Source organism: Aquila chrysaetos, chromosome 16 (genome assembly GCF_900496995.4).
Source record: "Aquila chrysaetos chrysaetos chromosome 16, bAquChr1.4, whole genome shotgun sequence".
In the NCBI taxonomy this organism is placed as follows: domain Eukaryota; kingdom Metazoa; phylum Chordata; class Aves; order Accipitriformes; family Accipitridae; genus Aquila; species Aquila chrysaetos.
Genome location: NC_044019.1, coordinates 3294556 through 3320367, shown reverse-complemented (window position 1 = coordinate 3320367; position 25812 = coordinate 3294556). Strand labels below are relative to the sequence as shown.

The 25812-nt window shown below is 52.4% G+C and overlaps 1 protein-coding gene across 1 annotated transcript in view; it reads right to left on the bottom strand.

Annotated features, from left to right (window-relative positions):
* Nucleotides 1-1700: 1700 nt before the first annotated feature.
* MACF1 (microtubule actin crosslinking factor 1) overlaps nucleotides 1701-25812 on the bottom strand; it is a 147035-nt gene continuing 122923 nt past the window's right edge. Inside the window, 30 exon segments of the mRNA XM_030038275.1 lie at nucleotides 1701-3290; nucleotides 3680-3803; nucleotides 5734-5844; nucleotides 6427-6638; nucleotides 9017-9134; nucleotides 11385-11402; nucleotides 12195-12269; nucleotides 12528-12682; nucleotides 12840-13002; nucleotides 14215-14378; nucleotides 14915-15032; nucleotides 15386-15574; nucleotides 15713-15856; nucleotides 15937-16065; nucleotides 16776-16970; nucleotides 17696-17855; nucleotides 18013-18182; nucleotides 18412-18531; nucleotides 18664-18870; nucleotides 19016-19171; nucleotides 19976-20149; nucleotides 20466-20594; nucleotides 20957-21154; nucleotides 21313-21468; nucleotides 21575-21748; nucleotides 21855-21956; nucleotides 22403-22504; nucleotides 22610-22732; nucleotides 23722-23948; nucleotides 24688-24919. Coding sequence (XP_029894135.1) covers nucleotides 3034-3290; nucleotides 3680-3803; nucleotides 5734-5844; nucleotides 6427-6638; nucleotides 9017-9134; nucleotides 11385-11402; nucleotides 12195-12269; nucleotides 12528-12682; nucleotides 12840-13002; nucleotides 14215-14378; nucleotides 14915-15032; nucleotides 15386-15574; nucleotides 15713-15856; nucleotides 15937-16065; nucleotides 16776-16970; nucleotides 17696-17855; nucleotides 18013-18182; nucleotides 18412-18531; nucleotides 18664-18870; nucleotides 19016-19171; nucleotides 19976-20149; nucleotides 20466-20594; nucleotides 20957-21154; nucleotides 21313-21468; nucleotides 21575-21748; nucleotides 21855-21956; nucleotides 22403-22504; nucleotides 22610-22732; nucleotides 23722-23948; nucleotides 24688-24919 — 4602 coding nt within the window. The 3' untranslated portion in view covers nucleotides 1701-3033.

Sequence of the window (25812 nt, the reverse complement as noted above, 5' to 3'; positions counted from 1 at the left end):
AAACTGTGGGCAGCCAGCCCCAGGGATGGTCACCCTCGTGGGCACCCAAAGCCGTGGGCACCCAGCCCTAGGGATGCTCGCCCTCGTGGGCACCCAAAACCGTGGGCACCCAGCCCTAGGGATGCTCACCCGCGTGACCCGTGGGCACCCACACCCATGGGCACACATCCCTAGGGATGCTCACCCTCCTGGGCACCCAAACCCGTGGGCACCCACATCCATGGGCAGACATCCCTAGGGATGCTCACCCTCGTGGGCACCCAAAACCATGAGAACCCAGCCTGAGGGATGGTCACCCTCGTGGGCGCCCAAAACCGTGGGCACCCAGCCCTAGGGATGCTCACCCGCGTGGGCACCCAAACCCATGGGCACACATCCCTAGGGATGCTCACCCTCATGGGCACCCAAACCCGTGGGCACCCAAATACGTGGGCACCCAGCCCTAGGGATGCTCACCTGTGTGGGCACCCAAATCCGTGAGCACCCAGCCTGAGGGATGGTTGCCCTTGTGGGCACCCAAACCTGTGAACACCCAGCCCGAGGGATGGTCACCCTTGTGGGCACCCAAACCCGTGAGCACACAGCCCAAGGGATGCTCACCCACATGGGCACCCAAAACCATGGGCACCCAGCCCCCGGGATGCTCACCCTCATGGGCACCCAGTCCTACAGATGCTCACCCTTACGGGCACCCAAACCTGTGAACACCCAAACCCATGGACACCCAGCCCAAGGGGTGCTCACCCTTGTGGGCACCCAAACCTGTGGGCACCCAGCCCTAGGGATGCTCACCCGCGTGGGCACCCAAACCCAAGGGCACCCAGCCCTAGGGATGCTCACCCTCATGGGCACCCAGTCCTACAGATGCTCACCCTCACGGGCACCCAAACCTGTGAACACCCACACCCATGGGCACCCAGCCCTAGGGATGCTCACCATCGTGGGCAACCAAACCCATGGGCATCCACCCCTATGGACGCTCACCCACATGGACACCCAAACCCGTGAACACCCACATCCATGGGCAACCACCCCTAGGGACGCTCACCCCCATGGACACCCAAATCCACGGGCATTCACTCCCATACCCACCCAAACCCATGGGGCACCCACCCTCATTGACACCAAAACCCGTGGGCAACCACCCCTGTGGGTGCTAACCCCCATAGGCACCCAAATCCATGAACACCCACCCCTACGGACACTCACCCCTGTGGGCAACGAGAGGTGTGGGCATCCACTCCCACGGCCACCCAAACCCATGGGCACTCAACCTGTGCATCCACCCTCACAGGCACCCACTTCAGCAGCACCCATCCCCATGGGTAGCCCCCCCCACAATGGGTACTCACCCTGTGCACCCACCCCCACGGACACTGACCTCACCGAGCACCCACCTCACCAACACCCAACCCCACCACACACGCACGCACCTCACCAGGCGCTCTCCCTGGCAAACACCCAACTCCAACAGGTACCCTCATCGGTCGGCATCCCCACCGGCGGGCACCCACACCACCGAACACCCTCGCCAGCAGGCACCCACCCACCCGGGCCTTTTAATTTTGGGGCTGGCAGTTCCCTGCTCCCTTCTCCAAGGAAATCTGTGTGCAGACGCCCCGTGGCTGGCACAGCCGTTGCCTCCCCGCACGGGATAAACAGCTCCAGCTCTCGTACTTAAAAATCTTAACACTGCGGAATAAAGTAGGAGGCAAGATTGTTTATTACTGCAAGCAATTTTAATACAAAAATGTGTCTGGTTTTTAAACAATTCATTGGTAGAGCTTCAGTTTTGCCTCAATTTAAACCAATTGAGAGAATCACACAGCAACACGGTCAGAGCCAGAGAGGAACAATATTTAATAAATACAGGAGCTCCGGAGAGCCCTCTCCCCCGGCCCGTCTCCTGGTCACTTGGTCAGTCTGATTTTATTACAAAGAAAAAGTAGCGTACAAAAGCGAGACAGGACTTGTAGCAAGTGTGCTGGTGAGACTCATTTCAAGGACAAGCAACTGTGCGTGTAAGTCCAGATTTCTTCTAGGAGCAGAGGTCACATCAATCTCAGCCTGGTTGGAAGTGGAATGACCAGTTAAATAATAAATAGTAAAAAGAGATGCAGATAAATAGCGATTCTGTAAGGAACACCTCGGGTTGATCTCTTAGGCCATCGATCCAGAAGAATCCTCTAATTTGTAGGACCCACCACCGCTAAGGGATGTATCTGAGTGATCCAGACCTGCAATCTTACCAGCGTGCTCTCCTCTGGCCAGCTTCAGCGTGAACCCCCTCCCCAAACCCATCACCATCTGTTTGTTCTTTAAAAACGAAGTTGTCGGGACAGTATTTTCAAGACAGCAATTGTCATGACCTTTGCTGTAGTGTGTGCAAATTTTATTAAGTCAAACTCCGCTTTCTTCAGGTAAAACCACATAGCTTTAAAAAAATGGAAACATAAGCCCCAAAGTCCCCTCACCTCATGTTTCTCTGGTTGAGGTATCTGTGATTTACAAAAAGAGAGTTCCTTGAACACTGTAGGATTCAGGTCTTCGTTTTTAAATATAATTTACCTTGCTGAGACAGCAAGTTAAGTTTATAAAGATGCATTTAGGAAACAATCCTAAAAGATAAAGCAGGTTCACACCCTGCACCGCGCAGAAATCCTATTTATATTTTAGTTTTTCTTTACACTTTCACATCTTGACCCTTTTTTTGCTTCCTTTTTTTTTTTTTCTTTTTCTTTTTCTTTTTTTTTTTCTTTCTCTCCCACATTTCAGTTTTCCAGGCCCCTCTCTGAACAGGGGTCACCGAGAGGCAATTTTTATCTACATAAATATTCACATGAAAATAGTAACTTACAAAAAAGGAAAAAAAAAAAAACCCAAATAAGGCAGCTTCATAACACAACTTTCTTTTACACTTTTAACAATATAGTTTCTCCCATTTAGAATAAATATACATCCAATGTACGTAGCAGGGTTAAAAACTGGACACAGGTTGGGTTTTCTTTCTTTCAGGAGGGTGTGGGTACAGTATTATCTTTTAGGGCCTGGAGTTTTTGGGGTGGCAGTGGTTGTTTTCTTGGACATGGTTGGGATTTTGGAGGGTTTGGCCATCCCCCGGCGCGAGCCGCCCTGCCCGCCGGCCACGCTGCTCTCCGAAGTGTCCGAGCACGCCGACTGCGTTTCCAGCAGGTCAAAATCGGAGGCGTCGCTTCCCCGCCGGCTGCTGGCCCGGCTCCCCGTGCGGCTCCCGGCACGGCTGGTGGGACGACTGGCTGTTTTTTTGGGATCTGCAAGGGGAGCCGAGAGAGCTGTGAGCAGGCAGAGGAGGAGGAGGAGGAGGAGGAAGAAGAGGAGGTTTCTTCCCCATCCCCAGACCGACCTGCACCCAAATCCCCAGCATGGCTGCGGCTGCTTTCAACCACCCGCCCAGCACCCCTAAAACGGGGGCTTCAGCATCAGGACCGATTCGTTCCCAAACTTTTAACAAAGAAGCAGCAGCAAGCCCTCGCAGTGAGACATCGCTGCAGCATCTCTCCCAGGCAGGGACACAGCGGTGGGCATCGGCTTCCCCAACTCACTGCGGGCTCCCTAAATATTTAATATTTTCTCTGCCAATTTAAGCAACCGAGTAGGAACAGCGGCGGCAGGAGTTTTTCGGTCTTTGCGCCGAACTTACCTGCCCGACTGGTTTTGGCACCTGTAGAGACCGGTGAGGAGCTGTTACTGGTGTCCCCAGCCAGGGAGGTTCGGCTGGAGTGGAAGGTGGGTCGCTTCAGCTTGCTGCCCGCGGAGGGGGTCACCTTGGGAGGAAGCACACACAGAGCATCTTTTAGGTGTCACCTGGGCCGTAACGGGCCAAGATCCCGTCCGAGATCAGTACTTCGGCAAAAAGATTTTGACATTGAAGGAACACCCATCTTAATGGTCAAGGAGAACACAAGCTGTCGTTTCAGCAGCGGTTAATAAAAAAGAAAAAAGCCTGGATCCTGAAAATTTGGAGGGCAACGGCAGTTTGTGCGCTGCAGGCTGATGCGCAGCTATTTGTTGGAAAAAAAGATAAAAGCAAATCTGCTATCCATCTGGAGGAGGACGGCATCACCTGGGCTCAAACGCTCCGCAAAGAGAACGTGAAATCTTGCAAAAATAGGTATTTTAGGGCCTAAGCAGCTCAGGACCATCTTGGAAGGTCAAATAAAATGCAGTGTCTTGAGAAACGCGTCCCGTTGTAGGGAGGCATCAGTGCAGCGTGATTCTGCGAGGTGGAGGGATGTTGCCCTGGTGCCGGTGCCCTGGGCAGGTCCATGCACCCAAGGGCAGACAAATTTGAAGAACGACGAACAGGGACGCAGCAAACCAGCTTCGGTCGCATCCTGAAACGGTGCTTTTCCTGACCTTTAAGATGTTGCAAACGCAGATGGAAAGGCTGGGGAAGGGGAAAGCAGCACAACAGGCAGCTCTGCTCCCGCCGCTGCGGAAGAAAGCGAAGGGGAAGGTGCCGTCGGGACGAGGGCACCTGGATCCAGCTGGAAAAGGCAGCTCCAGTTTCTATACATCAACCAAAGCTCTGGGATTGGGGCAGCGCTGCAGAAAAGCGACTGCCCGTGGTGTCCCCCGTCCACCCCAGGGCGTGCGGGGGGGCACCGCCGTGCTGCAGGGGACGGCTCCAGCCCAGCTGCATCCCCGGATAGATGTACGTTAAAATCAGAGAGCATCTCCCAACGAGCTTTAAAGCAACGGCTGGAGAGGTTTCCCTCCATCCCCTGCGATTTTGTGATTTCAAGATTTCTAAGTTTCCCAAAAATGTCATGAAACTGGAGCTGCAGTGGGGGAGAGGGCGGTGGGAGAGGGGCAGCCGAGAAGCAGGCTCCCCTTCGGGCGCCGCGGGAATTAAAATCCATTAACACGTGATTGCGAAGGTACCATTTTCATCATCAGAGATTTCGATTCTCGTCCTTGATCCTATTTTATAAATATGTTAACAGCAGCAAGCAGGCAATTTAGGGCAATTGGGGAAGTGCTCCTGACCTTCTGATGATTTAAAATAATTCCTTTTCTGCGTGAAAGCGCTGCCGAGCAAGACACGGTTATCTTGCCAGCGCACACCACCACTCAGTGCATCACTGAGATCTACCTGGTATTTCTCATCACAGGTTCACAAGGTCAGGAAAGTCCGCGAGGAGGCTGAAACTTTAGGGAGATCAAAGTCTCAGCCCGAATTCATCCTCCTGGGAGCATCAAGCTGGTGACAGTGCCGGACACACCATACGTGCTTCAACACGGTGATAAATACAAGCGCTTCATAAAAATGAAGGCAATGTGGTTATTGTGCATGCGCTGTAGCTGATTTTCAGGTCTCAACTCGGCTGCCGCATTTCAATTTTTTGAAAGCCAAAACACGGCCGCTTTTCAGTGCTTAAAAGCTATTAAAGCTTGGAAAATTTCTTTTTTTTTTTTTTTTCTCTAAAGCACAAGAGGATAAAGGTCGCTCTCTTGGTTTGAAAGCGGGTAAATGTGAATTGCAAGCCATCGTGCTTTATTCTAAGGTTGATGTTTTATTTAATCCGAGTTAGAAACCCATGAAAAACGCTAACAGTCGGAGCGTTAGCGGTGCTAACAAGCGCTGCTCTACCACAAGGAAAGCGTTAAAACAGGCAGGGGAGCAGGACTTCTCCGTGCCAGCGGCACTCCGGCCTGTCAGCAGGTCCTCAGGGCTGCGAGACCATACTCTACCTCGGCGCTCGAGAGCTGGAAGTCGGAATAATCGAATCCCCTCAGGGGGGTGCCCGCTTTACTGTTTATCAACCAGGGTTTGTCATAACATCGAGAGAAGTGATGTGGAGTCTGTGAAATGGAAAATCCAAGGAGGGGGGGGAGAGGTGGAAGTGAGTGAAAAAAAAAAAAAAAAAAAAAGAAATGGAAAAATATCTGGAATGGGGAAAATGGCACTAAAATGAAACGAGAACCAAACAGGAAATATATAAATTAAAATAAAGGGAAAAAACCCAAACAGACGATGGAATAAAACATGCATGGGCGAACAATGTGGTGGGAAAGGAGAGACGATGGGCGATGGCTTCTTCCTGCGTGCCGGCCGGACACTCCACTCCCACTGCCCTGCCTCGGGGACCAGGAGCCTTCGGCTGCACGGCGAGCGCCGGGGACCCTCCTGTGGAGCCACGAGCGCCCAGTTTGGGCTGAAAACCTGTCCTGCACCATCCCAGCCCACCCATCCCACGTGGACAGCAGGGTTCTTCCCGCACACACCACAAGCATCCTCTACAGACCACGGTAACCACCAAGGTCCCAAGCCCCAACCTTCCTCCTCCTCCTCCTCCCTACACCTCCTCATCTCACTGGGACGGGTTTGGAGGCCACCGGTTTCTAAAGGAGAAGCAAGAGGAAGGCTTCACGCGTGAACCCCACCTTGGCTCCGCTGGCCGGAGTTGCAGGAGAGGATGGCATGGAAGCGCAGCTGTGGTTGCTCTGGCTGGCACTGGAACTGGATCGCGTCGGGGAGGCTGCTCGGGAGGATGGTTTTGATCTTCGGCCTCGCGATCGGAACGGTGTCATTCCCTGGGAAGCCCCCTCTGGCAAGATGAATTTCTCTCGGAGTTCAAGGTTGGTCCGTCCTCGGGCTGGAAGGGGACAAAGAAGAGGAGACCTGAGGTTCGCGGGAACGCAACATCATTACCGGGGCTCAGGAGGCTCCGGGGGTCGGAGCGTGTGTCCTTGCGACGTCTCCCCAAGCCCATCTCCGAGGGCGATCGGACGGCAGCGAGACCGTCCCGGCTCTTTTGCTCTGCCCTAACCACCTCCTGCCACAGATCAGCTCTCTGAGAAATTAGCCAATTAAAAGCTGCTCGAAGCGCATGAATTCATATTGGATGCTCTATTATTCTCTCATGTCTTGGTGAAAGCATCCCGATGGCCTTTAAACACACCATGTTACAACAGTGGCCAATGTCATCTTTAATGTGGCTTAAAAATAGTAAGAGCAGCTTTGAAGGGTTGAGATTCTGCTCTCTCACAGCTCTGGGCAGCTCTTCACCAGTTTTGGGGGAGAGATGAGAGAGAACTGACCACTACCCCTTAAAAGCCAACTTTAAAACTTTCATCCAAACGCCCCAAAGAGCTGGAGGGTTGGCTTTCGACAAGCAAGGGGCAACCAAGCAGGGAGAAAATCTGTACAGACTTCAGCTCCTGGGCCAGCTGACATGTGCCAACGTATTTCATGCTCATGGTGTTTGAACAGAGAGCAAGGGCATGCACCGAGCCTTATAGGACGTGGGAGCAATTTTAGAGTCAATGCATTATGGACCAGAAAGCCAAGAAAGCAACTGCAAAAGGGAAGCACCACGCTGAGATAACCAAGGGATGGAAATAACCTCAGTGTCAGCACTGTAAAACATCTGCTGCAAAGCATGAACGGGGGAGGCTGGAGGAGCAGGAAAACCCTGAAGGTTCCCCGAAGCAAGCGGTATACGCTGTAAATCATGCTGCTTTCAGCAACAGCCGTCGGACAGCAGGAGCAAGGAATGGTCAGGCAGCAGCTTGAAGAAGACATATCCGAAGCAATTAACATCTCAAAGACCCCAGTGAGACAAGGACATATGGAGTACAGACCTAAGCTCTCCAAAATACGCAGCCTTGATGCGCTTCATTCCTGGCCAGCCCCCTTGCTAATCCTTCTCTGTCCCTGGGTCAAGGCTCTCGGCCGGTCGCAGCAGAGCATCGCTTCCAGCCCAACAGCTCTGACCACAAAAAAACCTCAAGACTGAAGGTTTTGGAAAGGAGGTGACCCCGGTTCTCCGTACCCACGGTACATGAACCTGGGCTGCATTATCCCAACTATCCCTTCCAAACATGTCCCACCAAATGAGCTCCAGCAAACACTGCTCAGCCCTAAAAACCCAAGATCTAGCTGGTTCTTCCTTTCTAATGTACTGCTGTATCTTCCTTAAGCTCACTTCATCCAGGAGCTCCTTGTACTTGAATTTTCCTGCATTAATGCTGAATTGAAACGTCTTTTTTGTTTCACTGCCAGGCTGATCAATCTCTGGGACACACTTGTGCAAGGTGACGCTTATCAACACACTTACAGCAGGATGCAGTGCTCAAAATCCGCCAAAGAAATCCGACGCAGCCCTGAACAGACCCACGGACAATGATGTCTAAATACAGCCCCCTTTTACAACTCAAATCTTGCATGTGGCAATCCAGAAAAAAGAAGGGCCACGTTTCCACCCTCACAGGCAGAGCTGGGGGAAGAAACTTTATTTTAAGGCATTAAAAGAAGACCCAGCACCATCAGCAGCTCTCGCTGCAAACAGCTATTTAAGGTGCATGGTCCTGCACAGCTCAGGGTTTCCAAAGTAGTTCCTTATGCTGCTGCTCTAAAGACAACAAACGAACTGAAAATACTTGTATTAGAAATACATCAGAGAGAAATCAAGTAGTTCAAAGGCACAAGAGAAATGTCTCCTTATTCACTAGGATGAGCCTGGACCATCAGTGCCCTGTGGCCACAGCCCAGTGCTGCAGTGCCATGGGTTCATGGATCCTGAGCTGGAGCATCTTCTCCCCAGAGTGTCTCCGACCAGGATTTTACCCTCTCCTGGCTTTGAACCTTTTGAATTCTTTCAGATCACCTTTGCAAAGCTTACTCCATCACCCACAGAGTCACAAGTACGCACCGACCGCTTCAAAGGGAAGCCGAGACCCCCAGCATGGCAATGCAGCTCTGCTTGCTGGGGTCTTAAAATTAAGAAACACAACGCTTCCCTCTTCTTCTCCCAGGACACCTGGCTAAACACTTGTGAGATTTGCTGCAGTATTGCCAAATCTTGTGATTTTAAGTTCTGTGGTTTGCTTTGGATCTGTTTTCTCCAGTTCCCGCCTGTTATTTGGATAACCCAGACCCACCTGGTCATTCACAGTCACAGCAGACAAGTTCTCAAACTCCCCTTACTGGGTGAGAAGACGCCAGTTGTATAAAACCCAGGAATTGCCTTACCTCTGCAAGGATCATTCTTCACTAAAAATTCATCCAGGGCCATCCATCCTCCACCGACGCGAACCATGACTGTGCTCCGCAGGATACGGACCAGCCGCAGCTGCTGGGAATCGCCGAACTGCGGAGCCAAGAAACAGTTCAGACAAGGGGGACACGACAAGGGACACTCGGCTCCTTCCTGCAGCAGGCTGCACCAAATGCTTTTATTGAGCTATTGAATACTTTTAAGGTTTCTCCAGATAGGTTCTTCTGGAATAAGTGCAGGCCAGTACCAATTTACAGGAGTTTTTCTGCTGTGTGGTTTTAAGATGATGCAACTATCCAAATCCTTTAGTTTTAAAGCTAGAAAGAAAGAATTTTTTAGAGTAGCAAATGAGGTTTTGGAATTTGGTCTTTGGATGGGTTTTCTCAGCCCAAATTGTAGTTTTTCCTTTTATTGTGAAGGAAATAGAGGCTGGCAATGCAATGACCCTCCTGGTGCAGCCCATGTGGAAAAGAGCCGGCCGATTCAGATCACTGAGTGCCAGTGAATCAGCAAGGCAAGCAGTGCTGCGTCACCGCTGAGCGAGAAACCTCTTATCGTCAAGTCTGAAGTCCAAGGATTTCACTGAGCCTCAGACTTGACCCCCACCAGCCAGAAAGCCCCCACCACAGAGATCGCCCAGTGAGGATGTTTTGGTGAGTGCAGAGTGATGGGAATCCAGGCAGGAATCCCGCAGCAATGTTGATTAGTGATTGCAATGTTCATTAGTGATTTTAAACACCTGCAATGTCAAACAAGTGCGCCCTGAATCAGAAGCATGTGTCTGTTTTTCAAAGCTCCCTAAATCTCCTGGACAGTGAAGCCCAGGCTCCTGGTTGCCCTCTGCATCGGGCAAGCGGCAGAGCCGGTGCAGGACACCGGGAGCCTGGCTCACGTGTAGCAGCTCCACATCCAGGTCTACAGAGCACCTGCTGTGATGAGAAGACAGAGGAACCAGCCTTTGAAAGCAAGACCATCTTCAGAACGATTTAAAAAAAAAAAAAAAAAAAAAAAAAAAAAAAAATAAAAGCAGCAACATTTTCCCTGGGTGGATAAGAACACAAAACCCAAGAGATTAAATGAAAACAAGAGAGTGCAAAGCCACACTGAGATGGGTCGCGCCAGGCAGGGGGGCAGGAGGCAACAGCATCTCCGGCTCTCCTTCCCGCAGGGACATGGGACCCTGGACCGTGCACTGGTGGGTCTCCCTGCTTGGGGTCCTACCAAAAGGTGCTCGCCCCAGCACGGTGGTGAAAGAGCTGCCGCAGCCGCGCTCGGCACGGCCATGGTGCCCGCGGGCGGGGAGAAGGGCAGAGGAGCTGCCTTCCCTCTCTCTGGGCTCTACCTAAGGTGTCCTTCAAAAGCTAGTTCTGCACCAGGGAAAACCAGGGACAAGTCAATTCTCATCTCCACTGCCGCATTTACACTATTTTTCAGTTGCTGTTGAAAACGTTTCTGTAATCACTATCTAAATTAAAGCCAGAGCTCTCCTGGATCCATCCACTTCCAACATCCAAGTTTGTTTCTTTTTTGGCATGTTTTTGGTAGGGCACCATCATTCCACATGAAAAACATGCTTTTCTGTTCAAGTAGGGGCAGTGGGCACATCGTAATGGCACGTGATGCTCCAGTCCCATTAAAAAAAGAGCTCTGCCCCCCCAAAACCAGCCAGCACTCACGCACACTGCACCCGATCATCTCGGGTCATGACAGTAATGGGGATACATGCAGGTTTTGTGAGCCTCGCTCCAGTTAGGAGTTACTCAGCGGGTGTAGTGGGGATGAGGGTTTAGTTATCGTTACCTATGGGATTAAAGGGGTGGACTCAGCATTCTCATTCCACGGTGATTGCGATCCAAGCCCACCCAGAGCCTGGTACAGCCCTCCTACAGGTAGTTGTACCCCTGTGATTTCATGTGGACTGGCTGCTCCCCAAAGGAGGGCAGTCCCGGGCATGAGCCCGTCTGTATCTCAGTGCTGCCCACAGCAGGGTGCTGTGATTTGCCACCAGTTACCATCAACATCCCCAACGTATCCAAGAAAGGAGCCACGGAGAGAAAAAAAGATCTCCATTTTGGTCAAATCCTGCTTTTTCCATCGAATTTTTCCCCTTTTTCTGCCCAATGTAGTCTTTTTTTTCGGGTGGCCCTCCCAGCTCAGGGCACTCCTCTGTACCAGGCTCTGCTGAGCAGTGCTCACAGATCACATCCTCCCACAGCAACAAAGGACAGAGCAGCATCATGGACACACAAAGCTACGTTTGTTAAAAAAAAAAAAAAAAAGGAAAAAAAAAAAAAAAAAAAAAAAAAAAAGAGGTGAGAGACAGCATCACAAGGCAAACTGTACCTGATTGCCGAGGAAGAACTACGGAGGGAGAGGAGTTGTGGAGGCAGAGGGGATGGGGGGGGGGGGGGGGGTGAGAGGGAAGGAAAGTCAAGAGGAAGAGGAGGGGAAAGAAAAACAAGAAAAACATTTATGGGATTAACAGTGCAATAATCATGAAAACTGTTAACTGCAGGTAGTTAGAAATCTGTGGGGTTTATGCTGTTTGGGTGTAAGGTAGAAGCTCGGGGAGCCTGGGACCGGTGCAGCCGGGGAAGGGGGGGCGAGCACTGCGGCTCAGCTCCTCCCGGCCGGAGCATCAGCCCCCAAAACCAGCAGGCAGCTCTGCTGCCAGCTCGTTTCACCAGTTCACCTCGGTGAACGATTTGAAACATAAACAGCGAGCTCGTTACAAAGAGATTCTTTAAGGAAATTATTCTCCCTTCTTCGGGAGCGAGCTAAGAAAAACACAGGCGTTAAGGTACACTCATCCACGAGGAAAACTTCAAGGGCGGCTGCCGGTGGAGTGAATGCAGCGTTTCACGGGGCCGGCGGGCTGGCCGTCCCAGAACAGGGCCACTTTTATGCTCTCCCGATTTGGGGAACGCCCTGGGGCCGAGGACAGCGCTGGGCAAACACGGCCCAGCCACCTCCGCCAGGAGCCGGCGTGCCGGAGGACGAGGTCTCCGTCTCGCCCCGGGGAGCCCAGGGGGGTTCCCCCTTGCGCCAGGCTGGGCACCCCCTCGGTGATTCCCCCCCTCCCCTGCCCGCCCCAGTGGGAAGAGGGAGCAGGATTTGTGCCGCCGGGGCAGCGTTCGGCCCCCTCTGCCTTACCCGGTATTTGTTCTCGCCGATCTGCTCCACTTGAAATCTCTTGGCACACTTGCACTGGGCCACTTGCCTGGTGACCTGCCATCACCAACAAGAGAGGTAAGGGACCAGGATTTTGGGAGTTTTCCCCAACACAAGGCACTGCTTGGATAACACACAGCCCTCGGGAGCCTTTCCTTCAAAAACATGGTAGGTACTGTCAGTACCAGCCAATTATTTTGGCTCGGTACCACCACAATCCTTTTTTTCTTTTCCTCCTTTTTGCCTTTCCCACTGCCAACCCCCAGCCTGAACCACCCCAACACCCCCGAGCACCCATCTCTTTTGGTGCTTTACCTCATCTTCGATCTTGTCGGCATCAGTGGTGGGGCGGTAGGCATCCTTGTTGGGATGGAGAGCAGCCACAAACTCATAGTAATCAATGTAGCCGTCACCGTCACGGTCAAAGATGTCGGCCACCGCGGTCATCTCCAGCTTCGTGGTGGGGAATTCTGGAAGGAGAGAGAAATGAGCAACCGATGCAGGGACCTCACTCATCAGAGCCGGGGATGTCGGGGCATGGTCTGCATCTCGGTCCTTGAGCAGAGACAACCTTGTCGGACCGAGGTGGCCATTCTCCGAGCTGGTTTCAGGCAGGCAGGGACTTACTAGAGGCCAGGATGCCGTCAATAAACTCCTGCCGGGTGATCTTCCCATCTTGGTCTTTGTCGATGCGCCGGAAGAAGTCCATGACGCGGGATTTCTTGTGGTTCATCCAGCGCATATACTTCTTCCGCCAGACATCGAAGTCAAAGTTGGCAAACTCCTTCAACTGGAAGGAAACCCGTGAGAGTCAGTGGGGGAAATCCCCAAAGGAGCAGCACCCTACAGCACCCTAAAACACCAGCCTTCAGGTGAGGCCATGCCCGAGCTCCTGGCGCTAACGCTCACTGCCCACCCTCCTGGGAAGGTTTATCTGGGTTTATCCAGATGACCCCCATTAATGAGGGGGCCACTCAAATCGACTTTCCAGAACAGAAGGACACACAGCGTAGCCGACAGCCACCACGTGGACTGCGCATCACGGAACCATCGACACGGGATGCAGCATCCCCCACGCTGGTATACGTACACATACGCAGAGATATCAGCTACTTGCACACAGACACACACACACACCCCCCGTCTCCGGTCGGGTATTTGGGGATGCTTCCTCGCTTGGGATTTCGCCTAACGATTCGCCAGGCTCTGCCCGGGAGGAATACCCATTGCTGGCATCGTTTTGGGCACGCATCTTCCCTCTCCCTTTCCCTCTAAGCAGCTGAGAAGGGATTTCTTGCTCGTCTTCCAGGTAAGACAGCGGCTGGGGCACATCTCAGCTCTGCAAACCCTGGCCCTGCGGCTCTGCCACCAGCCTCAGACGAGCCACTCACCCTCCAATTTAAACTAACACCCTTTTTATCCCCCCGCCCCGAAAGGACTCCCATGACCCCACCAGCTCAAGCAGCTCACAGCAAGGTAATGCAACAATTTTTAGCGCTTTTTTTTTTTTTTTCCCTCTAAACATTCTTGGAGTTAAAAGCAACAAAGAAAAAACATTAATACGTATAAACTGAACTGACCTACAGCAAAAGCAACGAAAAACAAAAACACTCACTTCTGGGCATAGCTGCTTTGTTAAGCATAAATAAAAACAAAAATTACATTAGATGTTTGGAAAAGATATAGACAGTAATTGTTAAACTAATTACTAGGAGTAAAGCAGGCCTGGCTGTCATCATTACCTCTACAGATACCGACTGCAGGGGCACAAAGCAGTTCATTAATGTGCAGTTAATTACAGAAGGTAGTTTTCAGCCTTAATATTTCAGGAATTATTATTTCCTTTTTCTTTTGGCGTTTTCAGAAAAGCAGCAGCAACCGTCTGCAAGAGCTGGGCAATTCAAGAGGCAGCACTAATTTAAAATGCTTCTCACACCTCTCCGGCAAGCAAACCCCAGCGCCGCTCCCACCCACCCTGCCCAGAGCAGCCGGCGGCCGTTACCTCCTCCAGTCTGTCCAGGGCATCGTTGAGTTTCCGCTGCCGCTCCAGCGCCAGCAGCCAGACCTGCTGCCAGCGGGCCGAGAGCTGGTTTATCCGGGGGTTCTTTGTTTCCGACTGGGAGATAATGGGCATGCTGGGGGGGGTGGCCTGACTCAAGGATTTTCCTGGAAAAAGGGAGAAAAGGAATTGTTTGAGGTGGTGGTGATGGGTTCAGCAAGTCCAAGCAGTCCAGGAAAGAGCAGCAATGAAATACATTTTATTTTTCAAATAGAAAACCTCCCACAGCCTTGCTGGCTGCTCTCTGAAGGGATGCAGTGTTCCCAGGTAGGACGGGGCGATGGACGGTTCTACACCAAACCCCTCCCTGCGCTCCCTTTGCACTTGGGAATTCACATTGGACTCTAGCTTCAAGAAACAACATAAAAAAAGACCTCACAATCTCATCACAAAGCAACTACTGACAGAAAGAGAAGAGCAGTGACAGCACAAGCTTCCCCAGGCGCAGCACACCCCAACACGGGTGTTTCGGCAAATGCCACCTGGATTTTTGCCTCCTGACAAGTTTCAACTGCCTTCCTGGTGGCTGTCAATGCAGGATGCCTTGTTAATTGATAATCAAAGTTAATTAGTTTCCTATGCGTCTCATTTCCTCCCATCGTAGCACATTTCACCCAAAGCTGCGTATCAAGCAGACACATACTGTTGCTGCGGGACTTCTCGATGAAAGGCCCGTGGGGGGGCTCAGTAGCTTTCCTCTTGTATGTCTTCGTGACCCGGTCCACATCTGGCTGTTTCCGCGTCATCTCCTCCATAAAGGACTGTCAAAATACAGAAGGGACAAGAAAACCTTTGCAGTTTCGAGATGTTTTCGGTCTCCTGTTGCTCCAGATCCTCGCTGGGACTTGCCAAGCCCACAGAGGAGATGGGAGCGTTAAGCGCCGGCGACGGGGGCTCGTGGTCAAGCTATTGCGCAGCACTGGCTTGGATCTGCAAACGTTCCGAGTTCATCGCCTGGGTTGGCTTCGCTTTGCTCCCAGGTGACAGCTCCGGTTGGGTCACACGCTGTTTTAATAGGGACTTCCAAGAGAAGTCCATGGCTCCTCCATGGAGGGGCAGGAACAGCCCCTCCGCCCCCCTCCCGAGCGCCCGCCGTGTTCGGCACTGGGCTCACCTGGTGTTCGGAGATGAGGGCTTTGACCTGATCAATATTTTGTGGCATGGGCTCCTGGTCCCGCTGGATCAGGGTTGTCTCAGCCCACTGGATCCAAGCCAGGAGCTCTTCCAGAAGCTCTGCATTCGCCACCAGCTCGGAAAGCGCAGACTCCAGTCTCTGCTGGTGCTGCTTCGCCCACGTGAGAACCTGTTGGAAACGCAGAGACGACCGTCAGCCCGGCACGGGGAAACCCGGGGCAGGAACCGACACCACACGGCCATCCTTGGTGGGGCGTCCACCACCGCCTCTCGCCGTCAGCCTGGAACAAAGCCTGGTGGGACTCACCTCCTCGAACCTGGCTCGGATGATGGTGATCCAGTGCTTGATCGTGGTGATGCAGTCGGGATGGCAGGCGGCCAGGATGACCTCCCCCATGCCCACCGCCGCGTTCACATCCACTCTCTTCTCCTCCACTTTCTTCATGAACTCCTGAAAGGCCCACATGAATTATTTTGCAACAGTCTCCCCCATAAATTTTGCTCGGGTTGCGTTTCAGAGCTCCCCGCTACCTTGTGCGCGTCAATGAGGGACTGCAACGCCTCGGCGTCGTCGGGAAGCGCTCCCCGAAAGCGCAGGGACTGCTCTGCCTCCGAGAGCCACTCCAGCAGCATGTGCACGGCCGTCCTGAACTCCTCTGCCTACGGCGACAAAAGCATAGGCGTTAGCCATCCTCCTCCCGAAATGGGCTGCTCCATTCACTGCTGACAGCTGGAGAGACAAAGGGCTGAAAGGGACTCTAAAAACAAATTAAGAAAGGGGGGAAAAAAAAGCCCTTTCTGTTGGCCTGGGTTTGTGTAGCACCAGCAGACGGGTCCCGCAGTGGCCAGACACCTCCCTCCCCTCGGCATCATCTGCACTGAAGAACTAAATGTTTTTAGAAACAGCACAACTACCTGTCTTCTAACCAACTTGGCACCTGGGTTGTTTATTCTGTAAATTGCCTACTTGACATAAAAACTATTTAAGAGACTTTGACCTTTTTTTTTTTTTTCCCCTTAGCTTCAATCTAGGTCTCTCTCTTGCACTGGACATTAGCAAACACCAGCCTGGACAGTCTGATCACAGCTCTATTCCTGCTGTGCACATCGGCGAGATCTTTTCATGCTCCCTTTTCAAATCAGCCTTTATCAGCTCTTCTTTGGGGAAAAGAATAAGTAAATAACTGCTACCAACCCACTGCTTTGCTGCTGTCACTGGTAACTGCTGCAGGGCTGGGGTGTCCTGCTCAGCCAGGAGATCAGTCACTGGGCAAAAACCTCTTCTCGGAGGTTTGTGTTGACTTCCCGGCACAAACCTGGAGCCTGGCAAAGTTCTCTGAGACCGTTTCCACCCGTAGCCTTCTGCTCACCTGCTTCAAGGCCTGTTCGAGGCGGGTTTGTTTGGACACGGACAGCTTGCACACCGTGTCCCACCGGTTGCTCAGCTCCTGCAGCTGCACCTTCACCCAGGTCGTGTCATCCCGGCTGTTCTCGATGAGCTCCCGGCCGGAGCGCTTGAGCACCTGGACTGTCCCCGTGCGCTTCCCCAGCTCTTTCTGGAAGACCTGGAAGGAGAGAGGGCAGAAGCCGAGCAGGGCTAGTCAGTCCCAGCGGGTTATTTCACGTCAGGGGAAAAAAAAAACCAAAAAACCAGGGGGGCACATCTGAAATAGTTGGAACATGGGTTTTGCACCCACATTAGGGATCCACCACAACCCGGTGCGACGGGAGGGCAGGCAGGCAGGGAGGTGGGCAGCGCAGGCAGCTCCTGAGCACGTTTCGGTGTAGGTACACATGGGCAGGAGCCCCAGCTTTGCACCCTGGCAGAAGCAGTCGTGACCTGGAGCAGGCAAGCTCTAGCCCCTGCTCAGGCTGCAACGCAGCAGCTGCCTTGAACGGACGCCCAAGCCCTGTCCAGGGATTTCAACGTATGACCTAATCCAAACCCAGAAGCGCCAGTCTCCAAGACACACTGGAGAGAACTGCCAAGACCAAAGTTTATAGAGGACTATAAAATCAGCCATCTTTACAAGACTAAACTCTCAACAGATCTGACTGATAGCATCTGGGAAGAACAAAGCTCCAGCTCCTGTAGCCTTCCCAGTAACACAAAAGTTTCTTCCCACTTGTTCGCCCCGGTTTTTGCCCTCCTTGTCCACCGTAGTAAAGCAAAGCAGCGAGATACGCAGCTCTGCAGCAAGGCACCAACTCTGGCTCCTCTGTTCTTTGGCTCTTGGGGAAGACAAGCCCCACACGTATCTCAGGGAAGGGCTGGAAAAGGCGCTTTCACCTTGTGAGCATCCATCAGGTTCATGACCAGATCCAGGTCACCGTGGACAGGCTGGTCTTCAGCTAACTGGGGTTCCACCTTGTAGAGCCAGTCTACCAAGGCCTGCAGCGCATCCATGAACTGGCCAGAGAACAAGAGGGCTTCTTCCAGCTTGTGCTGCCTGAAAAACAAACATCCTCGTGAACTTCCACAAACAAACTCACCTCCTTTTAACATGTCCCAGTGACCTCCTCCACCCACCCCATGAAATCACCTCCCCTTTGATAAGAGTCCTTGGCAAACGAGCGCTGTTGGTCCAACACTGGGGCTGGACTTACCTTTCCACAGATTTGCCGCACACTGTGTCCCACTTATCCCGGACTTCTCCCAGTAAATTGTCCAGCTTCTGAGTGTCATCTGGAAGCAAGGCTTTTTCTTTGAGGGCTCTGCCTGTCCTGATAGTGGTGTCGTAGACGGGCTGCTTCCCCCCCAGTGTCTTCTGGAACTCCTGGGAACCGGAGAGAAAACAAAACTGCTTCAGAAAGCCTGGCCTTGGCTCTCTGAAGATACAGGGTGCTCGTGAAGATCCCCAGCTGAACGTTTTCCATGGCAGTGGTAGGCATGGACATGCCTTTCCCCTGTCCTGACGGCAGAGGAGATGTTGCCCTGCTCCCCCTCGTGATGAAGCACCCTTCCAACCAGCGTCCACAACCCATCTTGCTTTGGCAAAGCTCTACCTTGTGTTTGGAGAGCTGGAGCTTGATTTTGTCGGGATCATTGGATATCTCCAGCTCTGAGTCCAGGTGATTCTCTGCATCCTCCAGCCAATCAATCAGTTTCTTCCAAGCTTCGTGGAACTGCAAAGAAACAGGACCAAGTTCAAAACTTAACATTGGCTGTGTCCTCAGTCCCTTTCTGGTCTCGGGTCCTCCTGCCCTCCAAGGCCAGCCATACCCCGGGGTCTGTCGCACCCTTCCCACATTTCTTACCTGCTTGGCTCGCTTCCTGGCATCATCGAGAGCCCGTCCCCGCTCCACCGAGCGCTGGACGACTTTCTCCCAGCGGGACTGGACGCTCACCAGCAGGTTCTTGATCAACACCACGTCCTGCTTTTGACTGAGAAACTTCAGCTGGTTCCCGGTTTGATCCAGCTCGATGATCCGATCCCGATGAGCGTTTACCTCGTTGGCGAACACCTGCGAAAGGCAAAGACGTCCTCCTGTCTGTAAGGGGAGCTGGACGTGCCCGCGAGCAGCCCGTGGGTGCAGGGGAGATGAGGAGCTACCCTTGCTCCCTCCATCCCCATCTCGGGGAGCCGTTGGGTGCTCGCAGCACCGGTACCTTGTGCTCGTCGATCTGGGCCAGCACGGCGTTGAGGATAAGGCTGGCTGGGGGTGCGATGTTCAAGCTCTGCTCGGCCAGTGTGAGCCAGTTGATGAAGTCCTGGAGGGAGTTCTGGAAGTCCGTGGCCAGGGCCAGCGCCTCCTCCAGCTTTGCCTGCCGCAGCGGGGAGGGAGAAAAGGAGGCGGGGGGAAAAAAAAACACAACACGGAGGGTGAGAGCTCACGATCTGGAGTTTCGCAGACAGAGGCAGCCTTTGTGTCCCTGCCGAAACATCCCTCTCACAGGAACCTCATCGCCTCGGCCCGGGAACGCGACATGTTTACCAAGGGGAGGGGGTTTCAGTGAAAGCCACCGCTTTCTTTCAAAACAAGAATCGCCCCTGAAAGGGGAGACCTTCATCGGCACACAAGCAGCTGCGTCACCCTCAGCTTCCTGAGAAAGGGATCACCATGGGGAGAGCGGCTCGGTAAATGAGGTGGATATTTCGATGGCAACAGCTGCAGCACCGCAAATTTATTCTGGGCTGAGGCCACCGCGTCCCTTGTTTTATCTCATCACCGGCCAAAAGCCTAGGATGGAGTCAGCTTGGAGAAGGATTTGGCCTGCTGTCTTGTAGAGGTCCAACAAAGCCTGCCTTTCAGAGCCGCGGGAGGTTTCTTCCCACCTCCCCTCTACATTAAACTAAAACGCAATTTTACTCTCATTTTCTGTCTGATTTAACCAACTCTGATGACTATGTAGAAAAACCAGTAACAGCTTGATGCTCAGACAGCACCACCTGAAAGACAAACTCAATGTGCACAACCAAGAGAGAGGTTTTCTAAAAAAAAATAAAAATAACCCTGAGCCCTCCTCTCCAGCCCTGACCAGCTCCATCCCTCCTGGGAAAGCAGGGAGCAACTGCTGTCAGACCGGCTCATGGGGCAAGCGTGGACGGCATCTCTCCGCCAACACTACCTTTCTCTCCTCCATCTTGGTGCTGACCAGACACCACTTCTGCTCCAGCAGCGCTACGCTCTGCTCCGTCTTTGAGCCAGAACCAGAGTCGTCACGGTTCAGCAGCATCAGCCGCCCCTTGGCCAGCAGCTGACTGTAGACGTCTTCTTTGGCTTTGAGCTGGCCATACAGCTCCTGCAAGGGAGGCGTCACCGAAGCGTTAGACAAAGAGCTCGGAGAGGGACCGCGGCTTGCTGCGACTCGGGGCGACGAGAAAATTAGGTTCAGGGCAGGCACCAAAGTGACAGCAGTGTGTCACTTTGAGCAGAGAAAGGTGGTCAAAGCATCGTGATGCTTGTCCCAGGCATCAAGTACAAAATTCTCCGTAAGAAGAGACCAGAGAAGCACTCTTCTTCCCATTTGATACGGAAGGGAGAAGTTTTGATGCTGATATTTGACAGACAGGAGCTTGCTGAATTAAAAGCATTAAAAATCTCTCCTAAGAAATTACCATGTGGGCATTGAGTTGTTCCCGGGCAGTTTCTGGCAGACCTCCTGTGGGTTTTGATGCCGACAATTGGCTCTCCATCCTCGTTAGCCACAGGAGGAAGTCTTCAATCTCACCATGGAAACCCTGGGCCTGTTCGGGAACATATTATCGGCCACAGATCAGATGACATCAGCCACCATTGATCTTGCGCCAGGGTTAACGCTGTGTTTGCTTCAAAACCAGATAAAGAGGCAGAGCTGGATGCACCAGCACATTAAGAAGGGGTATACATGGTATATCCTCAACCATGTGGGTGTGCCTGGGCCATGCCATGCTTCTGGGCAGGCACCGAACCAGTCCAGGACTAAGAGTTAGATGAAAAACTTGCATAAAAAAAATCCCAGCGTCTTTCTAACTCTTTCCCCCTTCATTTCCCCCCAAAGCAAAGGGGCAAGCAGACCCTCAGCAGCAATCCACTGCACAGAGGGATACCCCCGATGCGTGTCCCCGACCTGCTGGAGCGTGGACTGCAACTGCTGCTCCCTCTCCTCCGTCTTCTGCAGCACCGACTCCCAGCACGAGTTCAGCTTCTCCAGGCGGTTTCGCAGGCTGCTCGCATCGTCCCCTGCGCTCGACTCCAGCAGCTCGTTGCCCGCTTTGTTCACCGTCTCCACGGTCGCTTGGTGGGCCAGGACGTCGTTCTTCAGCACCTACACGAGATGTGTTGGGCAAATGTTGGACACCTTTCTAAAACCCCCTGTTAATTCCTGCATGCTCTCATGGACACAAACCAACTCAAACCCTTCATGAGAAATAAAATCCTGCAACAGGAATAGACTAAAAATGGACCTAGAGTGGGAGTACTCACATGGTGCTTTGCAAGTTCAACCTCGATGACTTTTGGGTCTCCATTGATGGGTTTTTGCGCGTCAAGCAGCTCCTCGGTGTGGGTCAGCCAGGCCATCAGCTCCGCCAACGCGTGCTGGAACTGGCCGAGTGCCAGGAGAGCGGCTTCTAACTTATGCTGGGCAAGGACAGGGAAGGTAAAGGAAAGTTTAAGTCAGGAAGGAGGGGGAGCATCCCAGCGAGTTTCAACCCCGCACTTGCGAAAGCCCAGATCTTCTCTCTACCTGTCTGTGAGCAATTTTCTCGCCCAAATTCTCCCAGAGATGTTTCAGCTCTGTCAGTGGTTCCTTTATGATGTCTCTGTCTGTCTCATCTGTAGCTTTTTTTAGCATCAGTTCACCTTGGTGATTAAGCTTTTCCATCTCAATCTGCTGCTGGTAAACCTCCATTTTAAACTCCTGCCAAAACAAGCAGGACAAAAACCAGAACAAAATGAATCACTGGAGCATGAGCTCTGCGATGCAAAGCAAGCACCGGAGGTCTGGTCCCACTCCGCCCGCGTACCTTCATCTCATTCATTTGCTCCTTAACCGTGTTGAGGTCAGTGCCGACAGGAGACATGTTGCAGAGTTTGATCACGGCGTTATCCAGCCAGTCAAACATGGCCTGAAAGGAGCGTAGACATCGTTAGCAAAGGGAATGGCAAAGCGTGCTCCTCCCGCAGCTGGTCGGGGAAACGGGGCTGGTGCCTCCATCACCCTGCAACCACGAAACTTGTCTTTTGGGGCAGAGATGCCTGCTTGGCCAGCACTCGCTTTTACAAGCTTTTTCCTTCCCTCTCCTGCTTCCAGCTCAAGGACCTGACGGCAGCCAGGCTCATCCTGCTGCTTCATGCAGAAATGAAAACAGATTTGGGAAGACAAATGCAATCAAATATCTGCTCTTCCTTGGAGCTGGTTGTTGAGCCCAGGCTCTATCAGAGGCTGCAAATGCTCGCCCAAGAGATGTTTTCTGCTTTACATTAGTGCAAATCCCAGTACAACCCCAGGGAGAGTATTCGCAGTGGCGTTCCCAAGGTCTACCCACTCCACACAAACAGCCCTGCCTCTTACTTGAAGCGTATCTTGGTATTGCACAGCCGACTGCATGGCTTCTTCAAGCTTTTCAAGCCTCTCCTTCCACGTTTTGTTTAGATTCTCCCACGCGTTGTTCATCTGCGGAACACAAGATTGTCCACAAAATTCATTAGGCTCTTCTACCGGAGCTCCCACTTGCTCCTACCTGATTTTACCTGAAGGAGAGGCTGCTGGTTTTCCTACCTCATCAATGCTCTTTTTCACTTCTGGTTTCTCAGTTTCGCCACAGGCAAAAATTAAATCGGTTCCAAGGAGACGGATGAACTCCAGCTCTTCGTGCAAGCCGTCCGTCTCCTCTTTAATAGTCTGCATATAACACAGCGACAAAAGAAAAATGTTTTTTTTATTAAACACTCTTCCAAATTTGCCCCATGAACAGGAGGGCTAAAGCATGGAGAGTCTGTCCTGCTCTGGTGTCCTGCACCCTGGCCGACACCAGACCCCGGGACCAGGTTACACAGCGAGCAGACGGCTGTCTGGCTCACCAGCATCACCACCACCAATCTGGTCTGCTCCCACCTCTGGAAGCAATGCTGCTGTGCGCAGGGGTTGGGGGAACTAAAATAAGAACATCTCTATTTAGCTTGACGTGTGCCTGAACTGCCTGGCTGAAGATGTTGTTTACAAGAGATGTACTGTTTACAGGAGTATTTTGTCAATATAGGAATTAGGTTTTGAGACTTCAGAGTTGCAAACCAAAGTCAGAATGGTTATAAAAGGCAAACAGCAAGAACAAACTTAGCAGAGCATAAAGAAACATCCCTGCTCCCCAAGGTCCAAGTCAAGTCAAATCCACCTGAAGTGGATTTCACCACTTATTTGAAACAACCAACAACATACAAATCCAAGCCCATCCAGCTTTACGCTTATCTCTGGTCTAACCAAAATCTAAATATACACTTCCCACGCTAGACAGTACTCAGATGCCTTCGACTCAGACTGGGAGCAGAACTGCGCAAACTTCCACATCACTCAAAACAAGTGGGCACACAACTCTGACCGCACGCTCGATAAGCTTCCCAAAACAGCAGCAGATAAAGTGATTTAAGCATCATTTCCTTGTCTGGAACAGGGGGTGGTGGTGGTGGTGGTGAGGGATATGTGAAATACACTTCTGTTTTTTTCCTTGCAGTTCCAAATTGCAATGGAAGTAACATTTCATAATCCGACTGACTGCCTACAGAACTGTTTTACAACCACCTCTGGCCATGCTCATATCTAAGATCTGTCCCAGTTTAGCTTACAAGCTGGGTGCAGACAAGCTCCAGACAGAGGTACAGTCCCACGGTCCTCACCTCTGCCGCTTCCACCTGCTGCTTGATGATGGAGGGGTCAATGCCTGGGCTCTCCAGGTCATGAACGATGTCCTGCGTGTCTTTGATGGTAGTCAGGAGGGCTGCCATGTCGTACCAGAACTTCTCTGCAAGCTCCAGGACATCAAGAAACTTCATTTCACGTTCCTCTGCCCGAGCTTTGATGTCTTCCCAGAAGAAGACCATCTGATCCAACTTATCCTGGATTACTGAGGAAGGGAACAAAAACATTCAGTGAAGAAGGAAACCTTTTTACAACTCAAAACCATTTTGCAAACACTTCCCACTTAGAAACAGCCAAGAGAATATTCAAATGGGAATGATGACCAGGACTATCAGAGCATTAACTCTGAGACATACTGAGGGACATGAGAAGCTCGAGCTTGCAGAAATAAAGCCTTTATTATGCACAGGCAAGCTCAGGGCAAATTTGCCCACACACTCTCCTCCAACGAACCTCTGTTCTGGCCACCTCTAGCGTGAAGCCTATGCTCACTCAGTCCATGAGCTGGCTGTTGAGCTGCCAAGAAAGGTGCCAATTAGTGCCAATCGTGTTGACAGGTCTTTTTGTGCTGGGGATGTTCCTTCCCTCCATTAGATGCTGAATCGACACCAACAAATCATTTCACAGGGGCCACCAACGGTTGCCACAAGAGACCAGCTCAGGATGAATGCTCAGCTCAGCTGAGCTGAAACCTCTGCTTGAGCAGCCACAAATCCTTCTTTCTCCTCCGGCTGATACCACCCTGTCTGCTCCAGATGGAAGCAGGCACCAGACAACTGCGTGCAGAGGACTCATCCTTCCTCCTAAGGCCAGGAGACCCTCTGAAATACGCCCCTGGGACATCAAAGCCTCCCCGACAGTGATGGGGCCACGGTTTGGGTAGGAGAAGCGGGGCACTGCTACCGGCCCAGCCAGCACCTCCTGTTAAATCCACCCGGAGATACCTTTTGCTGCCAGGTCCTTGTCCGCTCCCTGCGATCGGCCGATCAGCTCTTCCCCACGGCGTTTCAGAGCCTCGAAGGAGGGCTGCAGCTTCTCCAGCTCCACCGTGGCATTTTTGTTCTCGCTGATGCACTCCCGGATCTTATCGACCTCGGCGGGGATGAGGGGTGGCATGCGCAGGCGGGAGGAGAGGGTCTCCAGCGTCTCCAGCATGGGCTCGATCTTATCATGGAACTGGAGAAGAGCAAGTCCATTAGGGCAGGGCGAGATGAGATTAAGCAACGCTGCATCACTCCCTGCGTGTGCAACAGCCCTTAGCGCTGCACCCAGCGGCCTCTCGGAGAGGACAAACATTGCCTGCAACAGCAATTAAACCTGCAGCCTCCTGTTCACACCTGCCTCTGCTTTCCTCTGCTGCCAACAGCCCCAGGCTGCACCAGCTCAAACCATACGTCAGCCATATAGACCCACAGAGCCGGCACAGGCAACTGTGAACCAAACACAGCAGCGATTTGTCACCAGATTCGAGCCTACAAAATTCACATTTTTGACCACTGTCCCGCTTCTTGTGGACAGGCAGCGTGGCAAGAAAACCCAAGCCCGGTGGTTTGAGCATCCGTGCAAAGAAGCTGCTGGAAAAGCGCCTGTGTTTGGTGCTGACGGAAATCTCCGCTTGGTGCAACGCCAGCGAGAAAACCACCCCGGCAGGGTCAGCGGGAGATGGTGGAAGGCTGCATGCACACGGGGAGGAGCGAGCTGCCACGGAGCTGGGGCTTCAACATAAGCGGAACCAGAAAGCCAAGAGTGAGGGGGGTCTAGCAGGGTTTACTATTATTTTTCTTTAAAGAAAAGTCAACTTTGGCCTTAAAGATCCCAAACCATCTCTGCTGGTGAGAAGGACAGCTCTGCACTCTGGCTGCCAGAGCTCTGGTCCGTCTCTGCAGGACACCAGCGTTGGTTCGCCAGCTCTAACAGCAGAGAGGAGACGGGCTCTCGGTGCAAAGTTGATCAGGGGCGCGCTGGCTCAGCCAACAAGCAGGAGCAAACCGGCAAGTCCAGCTAGAGCAGAAAGCTCTGTGCATCTGTAAAACGCTCTGAAAGCAAAACCTCTGCTTTGCAGGAAGCAT